The sequence below is a fragment of the Plecotus auritus genome, assembly GCF_963455305.1.
Source record: "Plecotus auritus genome assembly, chromosome: 2".
In the NCBI taxonomy this organism is placed as follows: domain Eukaryota; kingdom Metazoa; phylum Chordata; class Mammalia; order Chiroptera; family Vespertilionidae; genus Plecotus; species Plecotus auritus.
The window spans coordinates 33,895,994-33,909,557 of NC_137771.1; the positions used below are offsets into that span (position 1 = coordinate 33,895,994).

Below are 13,564 nucleotides of genomic sequence, written 5' to 3' on the forward strand. Positions count from 1 at the left end.
TAGATTGACTGTCTCTCCCACTAAGACTGTAAGTACTGTGAGGGGAGGAACTCACCACTATCTCCAGTACCTAGCACTGTACCCTCCACATAGCACCCTATATAAGGTAAGCATTTGATAAATATTTGTTCAATAAGTGAACAAATGAAACAAAGACTCAAAAAGTGGGACATTAGAAACCACTACAGACGGCATATCACATATCACAGAGGCAAGGGGTAGAGGTTGTGGAGGGGTCAGGAAGGGAACTCACAATACAGTGAGGGAACTAAGAATGACTATGATGCACCTAACACTAATTTAGGTACTTTACATACGTTATCTCTCTAGGTTCTCAATAATCCTAGGAAGTCGATACTGGTATCTTTATAAGTCAGGCAACTGAGGCTCAACCTGCTCAAGTAGCAAAACCAATAATAGCAGCCATTTTAATCCTATCTAATAAAAGTGATATGCAAATTAACCATCACTCTGCTACACCCACAAGCCACGCCCACCAGCCAATCAGGAGCAGGTATGCAAATAAACCCAACCAAGATGGCTGCGGCCACAGAGCGAGCAGGAGGCTTGGGTTTCCCCGTAATGGAGTAAGCCAAGCTTTCCGCACACCCTGGCCAGCCCAGGCCTCCACTCAAGGCTACAAAGTTTCAATTATAGAAGGTAAATAAATCCCAACAAAAATGGCGGCAGCCACAGAGCTGGAGAGAGCAGGAGGCTTGGGTTGCCCCCGGCGATGGAGGAAGCCAAGCTGCGTTGGCCTCCGCTACAAAGTTTCAATTATAGAAGATAAATAAATCCCAACAAAAATGGCTGCGGCCACGGAGCGAGCAGGAGGCTTGGCTCCACTCAAGGCTACAAAGTTTCAATTATAGAAGATAAATAAATCCCAGATACCAGGGCCTCCACTTGGGTCACCGGGGGGCGTGGCTAGCCTGCAAACCACCACAGGCCCCTCACCCAGGCCGCCCCACACCCCAAGGGAACCCCCACCCTGATCCAGGACACCCTTCAGGACAAACCAGCTGGCCCCCACCCGTGCACCAGGCCTCTATCCTATCTAATAAAAGAGTAATATGCAGATTGACCATCACTCCAACACACAAAATGGCTGCCCCCATGTGGTCAAAGATGGCTGCCCCCATGTAGACACAAGATGGTTGCCACAAGTTGGCCAGCAGGGGAGGGCAGTTGGGAGGGACCAGGCCTGTAAGGGAGGGCAGTTGGGAGGGACCAGGCCTGCAAGGGAGGGCAGTTGGGGGTGATCAAGCCTGCAGGGGAGGGCAGTTAGGGGTGACCAGGCTGGCAGAAGAGGGAAGTTGGGGGCGACCGGGCCTGCAGGGAAGGGCAGTTGAGGGAGGACCCAGGCCTGCAGGGGAGAGCAGTTGGGGGGGACCAGGCCTGCAGGGGAGGGCAGTTAGGGGTGACCTGGCCTGCAGGGAAGGGCAGTTGAGGGAGGACCCAGGCCTGCAGGGGAGAGCAGTTGGGGGGGACCAGGCCTGCAGGGGAGGGCAGTTAGGGGTGACCTGGCCTGTAGGGGAGGGCAATTAGGGGTGACCAGGCCTGCAGGGGAGGGCAGTTAGGGGCAAACAGGCTGGCAGGGGAGCAGTTAGACATCAATCAGGCTGGCAGGGGAGTGGTTAGGGGGTGATCAGGCTGGCAGGCAGAAGCGGTTAGGGGCAATCAGGAAGGCAGGCAGGCAAGCAGTTGGGAGCCAGCAGTCCTGGATTGTGAGAGGGATGTCCGACTGCCTGGTCGGATCGGGCCTAAACAGGCAGTCAGACATCCCTCGAGGGGTCCCAGATTGGAGAGGGTGCAGGCTGGGCTGAGGGACACACACCCCCACCCCGTGCACGAATTTCATGCACCAGGCCTCTGGTTACTAAATAATTCTCTATTATACATATAAATTGCACTTTTATGTGAATACATTTCTACTACAAGAACTAGTTTTTGGTTTTGTTTTTTCAGGCTCATTTTAAAGCCTATTTCAGGTATCACTTGTTATCGGGGATAAGTGAAGGCAGAATAATGTAGTAAATCCAAACTACAGATAAATCAGACATTTTTGTGGACACTTTTCTTGAGGTCTTTCATCTCAGAGTCAGAAGCTACTATGATTAGGAAGTAGATCTGTGTTCCGAATGCATTTTATGGGACTTGAGATAAGCTTATATTGGCTTAATTTGCCATCTTGCCCCATCATCCAATGCTCTTCTGCTTGATCACAGAAAAGCTAAAAGTTCTAAGGGGATCTGATCCACAGTCCTGATCAGCACAGGCTCCAACAAGCATCTAAAACTTAAGTTGGCTTTTTGCCTCTGACCATCTTCGGGCAAAGTCACGTGTTAACAGAAAGGTGGAGCCTGAATAACTCCCCAACAGTGTTCTGGGCTCTGAATAGATTCACAGGATGATCAGAGCATCAGAAACCTCAAGACCACCTACTTAAATGCCCTCTTTTAACGGCTGAGCAAGCAGGCCAAGCAGGCAGGTACTTATGTGCCTGAGAGAAGCAAGAGTCCTGGCTCCTAGTCCAGTGCTCCAACAACCCATGGCTCCCTAATGAAGAACTGCTGATTGTGTCTAAGTAACCCGGAGGCAGCATCCAGATGACACAGACTGGAAATCCCTCAGTGTTTCTCTCTCTCCATCTCCTTCACTTAGACAACCCTGAACAAAAAGGACAAACACAATAAAAAACAAAGGAGATCAGGAAGAGCAATTTTAATTTTCTATTAAACATTCTTCCATTATTTTACCTCCTATCTTACTGAATTATAAGAAATAACATTAGCATTAGAAAAGCTAGGAAGAAAGATAAATGTGGGTAATTATGCAACTAAACATATGAAAAGAAAAATTATAATAGGATTGAACTTTATAAACTTAAAATTAGATAATTTTTAAACTGTGCATATCAAAGCAAATTTTATTAAAATAATTTAACACTGATTTTTCAGAAGGAAACTAATTTAAAAATATTTTTATTTTAAAAATAGGCCTGTGTTCAGCTATAAAATTCCCCTGCAAGCTCTGATATTTCTTTTATTTAGATCTGGGAAGAAAATACCATTCTGATGGCACAAAATGCAAAAATTTTAATTGTTTTAATTCCAGCACAGAATTTTAAAAACTATTAAATGGAAAACAGATCAAAGTCATTAAGTGCACAACACTAATTTCTGTCCAGCTTCTGGTATTTTGTTTCTCCCCTAGTTCTCCCAAGGAAAAGTTAAATTGAATCTTCAGCAGAATAATCCTCAAATACACTTCATAAGCAAAATGAGAGCTTTTGTTTACATAGTTTTTGGATTTTGCTGCTCCTAATTTTATTCTGGAACTCAATTTTACCCAAAACCATAATTACCTTATTAACTTTGTAATGCACAGTTGTATGCAATTCAGCAAAGCAGTAGTATACCATCAGGCTCTCTTCACCCAGAGCTTAGGAAAAACAGGATTGGTCACACCCACTTAAAAACAAATCTCATGCTATTTGCCCAATGCTTGATTTCAGTCTAAGTTCTGACAGTGAAATACATGGATATATATCTGTAAGTCTCATCTTGATTTTCCAAGATAGGCACAGGAAGTTCTTCACAGCTTAGCTTTGCCCGGCTGGAGCTGAAGATTCTGTAACTTCATAGCCAGACCCATGTTGCCAGCGATTTTCAATTTGCCTTGAAAGAAGGCCTGTGAGTAAGAAGAAAGCAAAGTTATTACTTAGTGTTATTTGCTTTGAAATTGCTGATATTTCTAGACTAGCCAGCCCTGAGGTCACTTATTTATCAGGTCTCTTATACTCTCTTCAAAACATGAAACTCAGCTTCCTGGAATAGATTTAAAACCAGATTCTTCAACAGGAAGGAACTATAAAAGCCATGCTTTACTTAGCGCAGTCAAAAGGCACAGCTTTCCCAAGTATCTTCTCTTAGAAATTGAGTCCGTTTTTACTTTCTTTCAATGGTAGTGCCTTTTTCAAACAGCAGGCTAGGTGGGTTCACACTAGATTGGCTTTGTCTAGAGAATTACATGTGGATAAGGAATATGACCTGAAATTTTCAGAAGTCTGCTGAGAGGAAAAAGCACATGCTTAACACACTCAGAAACTCATAGAATATGATATGGATGAAATGTCACCAATTTTTCCCCCCTTTTTGGTCTTCATGATAAAGGCCTTATCCCTACGGAGGGAGGCCGGCAGCCTGCTGAGACTGAGGAGCTTGTGTTAATCCTTGGCTCAATAAGAAGAATCAAACCAATCCGTAATGCAGAGCCACAATTTGTTCCATTTAACAACTGCCTGGGATTAGATCACATGATGCTTGCTGAATTTATCATGTAACAAAATCCTGGGAAAACTTGGGAGAAATTGCAAAATCGGGAACACAGCCTGATTTCCCTGCTATGATCTCAGTCTTTTCACTGGATTTTTAAGGGCTAGATGAAAAAAGTTCCTGGTAGTCTTAGCTTTTTAACAAGTACATTAAGAAGGTAGGAGCTCTTCTGCCTCACCCAGGGGAATGCAGAGAGCCCTGCTTTTTCTACACCTTCTAGTAACGGTGAGTAATTCCTTCTTTCCCCCTCCTCTGTCTGGACAAACTAAATATTTCCTTCCTATATGGCACTCAGCTTTCTGTCTGATGACTTAAAGGTCAGGTGTCTCAGAACACAATATATTTAACATATGTCCTTTAAAAATACGAACCAGTGGTACCTAGAAGAGAAACTCACCATCTTTCCTTTTTTGAAATTAAAAGAGAAAATTACTTTTTATTTGCTAATTATTATAGAGACCACATGAATCTTCGCCCTTCAGGGAATCCAAACATAAGAATCATTTTAATCTGGCCCTAGGTGTTCTTCATACGTGCTTGCTGCTGGAGAGCACACTGCTCTGTTTCAACTGTAGCCAAACACTGAAACTGTAATTTCCACTGCAGCTAATGGTTTCCAGTCAAATCCTCTACGGAGCATAAGGGAAGGCCATTAGCACATTAATAGAAAGGCCTGTCATTTTTTATCTTTAATTCCTTTGGGTGCTAACAGGTGCTCAAGAAAAACAAGCTGACACTTCACTCTCCAAAATGGGTAGTAAACAGATAAACGGAGTGAGCTCAGAGTGGCTGGTGTGTGAAGTCTGATCACCCTGCCAAGGAAGTGCATGGAGTGAGTGCACAGTGGAATGAGGAGCAGTGGGTGGGAAGGAGGGTGACAGCCAGCTCCTATACTGGTGGCCTCTGTTCTGTCCAGATTTTTGGAGCAGGCTCAGTGGGTGGAAATGTCAGTGCCGATGGTGTCTATTCAGTTGAAACATCACAAATGTACGTCTCTCCTTTGTCAACGTACTAACTGAAATATGCTTAGTTGCTTAGAAAAAAAACATTTTAAAAAGGAATACAAGTGGGAGTCAGATTTAGTTGTTTTATCCAATTTTTATAATTACTAGGGGACCATAGGAAGAAGACCTAAAACAAATCAGGCTGAGGCAACAACAAAAAAAAGGTTACAATGGAAAGAAACATCTGAGTTTCCTTTTTATCATCTACTAGAGGCCCAGTGCATGAAATTCGTGCACGGGGGGGGGGGGTCACCTTCAGCCCAGCCTGCACCCTCTCCAATCCAGGACATCTCTCTCATAATCCTGGACCGCTGGCTCCTAACCACTCACCTGCCTGTCTGCCTGATCGCCCCTAACTGCCCCCCCTGCCATCCTGATCACCCCTAACAGCCTCTGCCTGCCAGCCTGATCACCCCCAACTGCCCCCCCTACCAGCCTGGTTGCCCCCAACTGCCCCCCCCCACCAGCCTGGTTGCCCCAACTGCCCCCCTGACAGCCTGGTCGCCCCATGCAGCCTGCTGTTCATTGTTTGGTTGCCCCTCACTGCCCCCCCCTGCTGGCCTGGTCGCCCCACACAGCCTGTTCGGTCATCTGTTCAGTTGCGATGGTCACTTAGGCTTTTATATAGATAGATGGCTAATGGAAAGCTCTGTGTACAGTGCTCTATTCACCACTAGCAACTAAAGAATATAAGATGATCCTGGATGATTCAGGGGCCAGGGAAATCTATACAACACATAAAAGGTCAGGCTAAATTCTGGAGACAAGAAGATAAGATGGGGTTTGTTCCTTTAAGATAAGCACAATCTAATGGGGAAGCGAGGCACATTGACTCATATAACCCTTGCTGGTTTGGCTCAGTGGATAGAGCGTCAACCTGCAGATTGAAGGGACCTGGGTTCAATTCCAGTCAAGGGCACATGCCCGGGTTGTGGGCTCGATCCCCAGTAAGGGGCATGAAGGAGGCAGCCGATCAAAGATTCTCTCTCATCACTGATGTTTCTCTCTCTCTCTCTCCCTCTCCCTTCCTCTCTGAAATCAATAAAAATATATATATTTTTAAAAAACACCAAAAACCACATATAATGTGGCAAGTGCTAAGCTAGCAGCCCAGGAAGTGGAACAGAAGAGGAACTGGCTACAGCTCCCAACAACTTGGAAGGAGGTCTTTGGAGATAATGTCTGAGCTTAATTTGAGAGACAAGGGAAGGACGGATTAGGCAAAGATACAAAATGTAGAAGGTCACTCCTTTGTTCACACCTCTCCCTCCTTCCACCTGGATTACTCCTGTTCTCCATGTGTGCACCGCTCACTTCTGAACCCCGAGGACTCAGCTCACTTGTCACTTCCTGTGAGCCTTTCTCTGACAGACCAGGAAGTCAATCAAGGCTGCTCCTTCCCCCACCCTCCCTGACCACAAACCTGGCATGGCACATCCGATATTTGGCTGCACTTACTCTTTTGCAGATCTGCCTTATACCAAACTGTGGCTGCCCTGAGCATGGGTACTATTTCCTGTTCATCTGGGCATTTCCAGCACACAGGACAGTGTCTGGCTCGTAGTCTGTTCCACACGTTTGTCGTTTGTTAAGTGAACACTGAGTTTTGTGAGTGCGACCACTTTGCACTTCATGATATTGAAACAAGAGATGAAGTGGAATGGGCTAAAAGACCCACCTACCGGAAGGATCTAAGTGCCATTAGACTTACCGACTGAGGATTCATTTTACCCGTCATTAAAGCCATCAAGTCCGAGTCAGCCATTGTGATGGTGCAGTCAGCCTTCTTATCTAAAATGGACATTTAGCAGAAGGAAAGAGAAAAAAGGAGGGTTCAATTTTATGTACACATTTTAGTCAGAGGCCACTGACTGCAACAGAATCACAGCTAGACCAGAGCAGTGTGGGGAAATGGGCACTTCGTGGCAGCCTGGAAAAATGTGGCATAAGTCACAAGCAACCTCAACATTTAACAAGAGAGAACTGACTAAGTAAATGATGGTATAGTGTAAACAATCATTTGTTCAAGAGGTACTCTAAAAGCATCTAAATATGCTAAGTTTTTTGTGAGGTTTTTTTTTTTGAGGATTTTTAATGGATAGTGTACTGACATTCTCGAGAATACTAAATGCAGAAAATGGTTTTCTGCCAATATATCATTGATGGTTTCATCTCTTAGATTTTTCCTAGTTTCCTATAAACTAGTAAACATGTAAGAGTTTTTATTTGTAATAAATATTTTAAATGGAATCACACAATATTTACTCCTTTAGGTCTGGCTTCTTTTGCTCAGCATTGTAAAATTCATTAATATTGGGCCATAATTTGATAATATTTTGAATTCTAAATTATTTATGCATATAGCAATAGTTCATTTTTACTATGTGAATGCACCAGAATTTACTTATTCATTCCATGGTTGATGTATCTTGGCAATGCTTCCATTTGGGGCCTTATGAATTTCCAAAATAAATGAAATCAAACTACAGTGATAGAATTAGGAATAGTGGCTCCTTTTGGGAGTGGGTTGTGATGGAAGGAGCTGTGAGGGCGGTTTCTGGATGCTGGCAGCATTCTGCATCTTGATCTGGGACATACATTCATTTGCTAACATTTATCAAGTTGTCTACTTCAGGTTGGACTTGGCCCACAGGCCACAGCTTTCCAACTCCCAAAGTAGATGATGGAATTACAGGAGAGTAATTTTTTCACTTTCTCTATCTTTTCTGATTTTTTTTTACACTGAGTAAATATTACTTATATCATACAAAGTTTTAAAAATACTAATTTTAATATCATCAAGGTTTCATTAAAAAAAGGCTCTAATATCTCTTTTGTTAAATCAGCCAGGTCTACCTTAGACAAATGAGAGGTTTCAGGTACAAAAGGAAAAACTCCCCAAGAAATCAAACTTATCAGCAGTATTTTAGGCAATCAATATAACAATAGTACTCCTCCTCAAATTAAAGTTGGCCTCTCCTAGAAACCAAGTCACTTTCTGTCTCACAATTCTGTTTTATTTTTCTTCATTGCACTTATCTGAAACTACCTTATGTATCTGTATATGTGTTTTCTGTCTATACTTGTCCACTAGAATGAAACTTCGTGGGGGCAGAGGCCTTGTCAGTTTGTTCACTGCTACAGTTCTAGGCCCTTGAAGAGTACTTAATACATAAAAGGCAATCAACAAATTTCTTGTTGAATAAATAATTTAGAATTCAAATTACTATCAAATTATGGCCCAAAACTAATCAGATAATCTATGCCTTAATAACAGAGATAGGGGTTGCTATATTCTAAATGTTTGTGGCGCCCCCCTCCAACCTCCCCCCCCCCCCCGCCCCGCCCAAGAAAAAAACGCATATGGTAGGAATCCTAATGCCCGCTGCTATTAGCAGGCAGGGACTTTGGGGTAATGAGGGTGGAGCCCTATGGATGGGATTAGTACCTTATAAAAGAGACTTCAAAGAGACCCCAAACCCCCTTCACCATGTGAGCCCACAGCCAGAGGGCGCTGGCTATTAACCAGGAAGAGGGCTCTCACCAAACATGACTAGGCACCTTGATCTTGTACTTCCAACCTCCAGAACTGTGAGAAATAAATTTCTGTTGTTTATAAGCCACCCAGTCTGTGGGTATGTTAGTTATAGCAGCCAGAACAAATGAAGATAGGGATAAACTGTTAAATTATAGCATGCCTGTGTTATTAAATACCTAAAACAAGATTGAAAATAAAAAGTTTTTATTATGTATCTTACAACTCAGAGATAGCCCCGAACAAGAATGAGATTCAATAGCCATTCCATCTCTGCCTCTGCAAAAGTTTCCCTTATTACTGGGAAAAGGTAAGAAGCCTTGAATATGAAAGAATTGACAATCTCGAAAATCCAATTCTCTTGTAGCTGTATAACATCAAAGAGAAGGGAGGGGAAAGGCTAGCAAATTGAGATAGTTGAACTTGATCCTATGGTAATATTCCAAGGCAGGACTCTTAGTCAGTGAAAGATGGCTTTAGGAAGTGAAGTCTGCTGCTGCTGCTATTGCTGCTGATGTATATCAGCATTTATTGAGCTCTTGCTATGCCAAGTATTTCATACATAACTCAGTTGATCATTACAACTCTATGAGGGTCAGAGAGGTCAAATAACTTGCTCAAGTTATAAGCAGCTGGGCTAGGTGTGAAAGCAGATTCCTGCAGCTGAAGCCCATATTCCCATCTCTTATTAGGCTTTATGGCTCCCTCTTGTTATTATATATAGGATACAAACCCATTCAACAGCTCCGTTTTAATTGGGAACTTCACCAAATCATCAGCATCTGATGGATCCCATGCATTCTCAGTTCCCCACAGAGTCTTAGAGAAGTCTAATGAGTTCGATCAAAATTAATGTTTAATATCTGGGTTGGGAAGGAAGCAATGATTTACTGAGCACTTACTAAGCTACCGTGCTTTATGTACCTTATCTCATTTAATCCTCACAACAGTTCCATAAATAGAAATTATTCTCACCATTTTCTAGATGAGGCAATTGGACTCAGGGAAGATATACACCTAATAAATGAGAGAGCCAAGGTTTGAACCCAGGTTTGGGTGTCTCTAAAGGCTATGCTTTTTCTACTGTACCATGGGGATGGGAGATGCTGAGGCTTTCTATATCATGTTCCCCACAAAAGGGAAGAACTGACAACTCAAGTAAGTGCTGAGAGGGCAGACTAAAGGAATGAAAGAATAATGTGTCATGTCAGATTAATCAAAGTTGGTTTCCTGAAGATATGCTATGTGAGTTGCTTCAAAGGAGAAGAGGAGCAGAATTCATGGGCACATAGGCAGGAAAAAAAAATTATGGAAAATGCACAAAGTCTAAAGTATAATCATTACCAAACTCTTAGAAAATAAGCAAATGAAATACATTTAAGTAATTCTTTGTTAACAGTAAGTAAATCCCTCAACACTATGTGCATGCCAAACGTACTAGCAATTCTCTAAGATGCCAGTTCAAACTAGGACAGGTTATTAATGCTTTAACGTAGCTGATCTCTAACAAACGGGCACTTGTTGGCTGATGTAAAAGGAGCTGGCAATTTCCAGTGGTGGCTTTTACTGAGTAAGTCCATGTTTCAGCACCACTCCTGGCTGCCAACATGTGTCCGTTTCAGCAGAAATTACCTTGCTCCAGGGTAAAATCCCTTCAGGTCTGGGATGGGGCACCTAATGAAGGGAGAGCTCATTGCCAGAGTCCTTATGCAGGGAACAAGGTTTTCCTGAAATTATGCAATAGCTTTCCATAAGCATATTATCTCTCACGACAAACAAACACCAATAACAAAACAGAAAAAAAAATTAAATCACCTTAACATCTGCTTTGGCTGTATCAGAATATAATCCTATAGTATCTATAACTCTTCAGTCATTTAAAAAAAAAAAAGCACTATTTCCCAAAAGTTCTTTTTATTTCTAAAAGGTAAAATCTAGATGAAGCAGCTCATAGAAGTCAAACATACAGTCATTTTTTGTCCACTCATTTTGAGAAAAAAGACTGCACATATAATTCAGGAACTTTTCACAACAATGCCATCCTTTCCACAACAGATGGATGGTCTTACTACTGCTCCGCTTTTCCTTCAGTTAATCTTTAGTTGACTCCTTATTTAACAGTACATATAGCATTGCTCTTAACATTTTCTCCTGTCTCCAAGCTCTAAAGTCTATTCCAGAAGCTCTGCCAACCTCCTATCTGTTTCAAAATGCCCCTGAATATTTATTTGCCCTCTCCGAGAAAGGAGGACCCATCCCTCCTTGCTAAGGCTAACCTTCCTTCTACCTGTGCTCCTGCTGTCAGCCTGTCCTCCAGGAGCACCCTCAAAACTGTGTCAGTAATGAACTCTGCCATCTTTGATAGACCTCCTTCTCCTACACAGCTTCAGGGTCCCAGCAACTTCACCCCAATATCCGTGGCAGTGGGCCTGTAACAGCATCCCGTTTTCTCACTGCCCACACTCGGGCGACCCTTTCTGCTCACAGACAGTGGCAACATGCATCCTCCTAGTTGCTCTCTCTCCTCTGATTTCTCCCCTCCCAATTCATCTGGTCCAGTGGTCAGTAAACTCATTAGTCAACAGAGCCAAACATCAACAGTACAACGATTGAAATTTCTTTTGAGAGCCAAATTTTTTAAACTTAAACTTCTTCTAACGCCACTTCTTCAAAATAGACTCACCCAGGCCGTGGTATTTTGTGGAAGAGCCACACTCAAGGGGCCAAAGAGCCGCATGTGGCTCGCGAGCCGCAGTTTGCCGACCATGGGTCTAGTCTATTGCACTAGCTCAATCCTCTACAACACAGCTCTGACTTTCACTTCTCTATTTTAAAAAAGCTTTTTCAGATTCCCAATTGCTTGGTTATTCATCAAATCACTTTCAAAGTTCAAATCATGGTATTTTAAACCCTCCAAAAAGCTGGTTCTCATCCATCATATTTCTTATAATGGCTCTCTCCAACAAGAGAAACCTAACATACAATACAGCTACCACTTACTGAATGCTTACTAAGCATCATTCATTCATTCTGCTGTCCATTTTCAAATTATTTATTTTACTGAAGGTCTACCATGTGTCCGGTACTATTCTAGGCAATTCAAATGGGGGGAGGATGAGCAGTAAGCAAGGCAATAATAATAAGTAAAATACTATATGGTGTATCAGATTGTGACAAGAACCATAAAGAAAAATAAAGAATGGTAATAGGGGTGTGATTTTAAAAGTGTGGTTAGGGAAAGTCTTCCTGAGAAGGTGACATTTGGAAAAAGATCCAAAGGCAATGAGGGAACATGCCATGAGGGCATCTGAGAGAAGACAATTCCAGGCAGAAGGGACAAAGTAGAAAGCCCCTGATGTGGGACCCCATGTTCAAGCAATAGCAAGGAGGCCAGCGTGACTGGAGCAAAGTGAGGGTGAATGTAGTAAGACAGAGAAAGCTGGGCCAGGTCATGTGGTGCCATTGTACGATTCTGAGCAGAGGGGGGTCACAATCTGACTTAAGTTTTTAAATGATCATTGAAGCTGGTGTGTGGAGAAGAAATCTGCAGGGGCAAGGTTAGAAACAGGGAGACCAGGCAAAAAGTGATGGAAGCTTAGACCGAGGTGGCAGTGGCAGAGGAGGACAGAACTTGCTGATGGAGTCTGAGGAAAAGAGGAGCCAATGATGGCCTCAAGGTTTTTGGACTGAGGAACTGGTAAGACAGAGCATTAATTTATCGAGATGGGAAAGACAGTGGAGGAGTACATAATTAAAAGGGAGGGGGAGGAAGATCAGGAGTTCATTTTTCTACATGTTGGTTTTGAGATACCTATTAAATATCCAAAGTAAACTTGTCAATTAAGCAACTGGATACACACCTTGAAGTTCAGTGGCCAAGTCCATGCTGATGATATCTGGGAATCATCAGTGTAGAGAGAGTTTTAAAAGAATGAGACTAAATGAGATCCCCAGTAGATAGAACTGAGCCTTGCAGCACTCCAATGTTTAGACATTTGGAGATGAGGGGAAAACAGGAAGAGGGGCCAAGAAGGAATAGCCAGTAGGTAAGAGGAGAGCCTGGAAGAAGAATAATATCATGAGGGCTGGGAATTTAGCAACATGGTGGTCACCAGTCACCTTGACAAAAATAACTGTGGGATAGTGATGAAGACAAAAGCTGACTAGAGTGGGTACAAGAAAGACTGGGATGAAAGAAATGGAAAGCTATGGAATAAATGGTTGACAGTAAATAAAAAAAGAAAGACTGGGATGAGAGGAAGTGGAGATAGTGAGTATAGACAGGTTTTTCAAGCCACGTAGCCATACACAGGACCATGTACTTTACAGATTACTTAAGAGATATTCTCTTAATCCTCCCATCAAACCTGTGAAATAGGTACCACTTATTATTCCCAGGTACAGATCAGAAAACTGAGGCTCAAAGAAGTCAAATAATTTATTCAAAGTCAAAATCTGTGAGTGGCAAGGCTAGGACACAAACCCAAGTTTGTCTAATTCCAAAGCCTAAGATTGGCGACTCTGTGATAGAGTTTCCCAATCTTTGGAAGGAGGCAGCAGTGACCTATTCCGATTCCCAAGGATTCACTAGTTTAACAAGGTCCTAACGCCAGCCCTTTTTTGGGACCACCAAAGCAGACTTCCATTTTCCTTTGTGAACTTGACGTGTTCCCGTAAAAGAAGTCATT

The 13,564-nt window shown here is 42.8% G+C and overlaps 1 protein-coding gene across 1 annotated transcript in view; it reads right to left on the minus strand.

The window, feature by feature from the left end:
- Positions 1-2,704: 2,704 nt before the first annotated feature.
- SCP2 (sterol carrier protein 2) overlaps positions 2,705-13,564 on the minus strand; it is a 125,910-nt gene continuing 115,050 nt past the window's right edge. The window contains exons 15-16 of the mRNA XM_080658018.1: positions 7,053-7,132; positions 2,705-3,693 (exon numbers count right to left, since the gene is read on the minus strand). Coding sequence (XP_080514144.1) covers positions 3,598-3,693; positions 7,053-7,132 — 176 coding nt within the window. The 3' untranslated portion in view covers positions 2,705-3,597. The remainder of the gene's footprint in view (positions 3,694-7,052; positions 7,133-13,564) is intronic.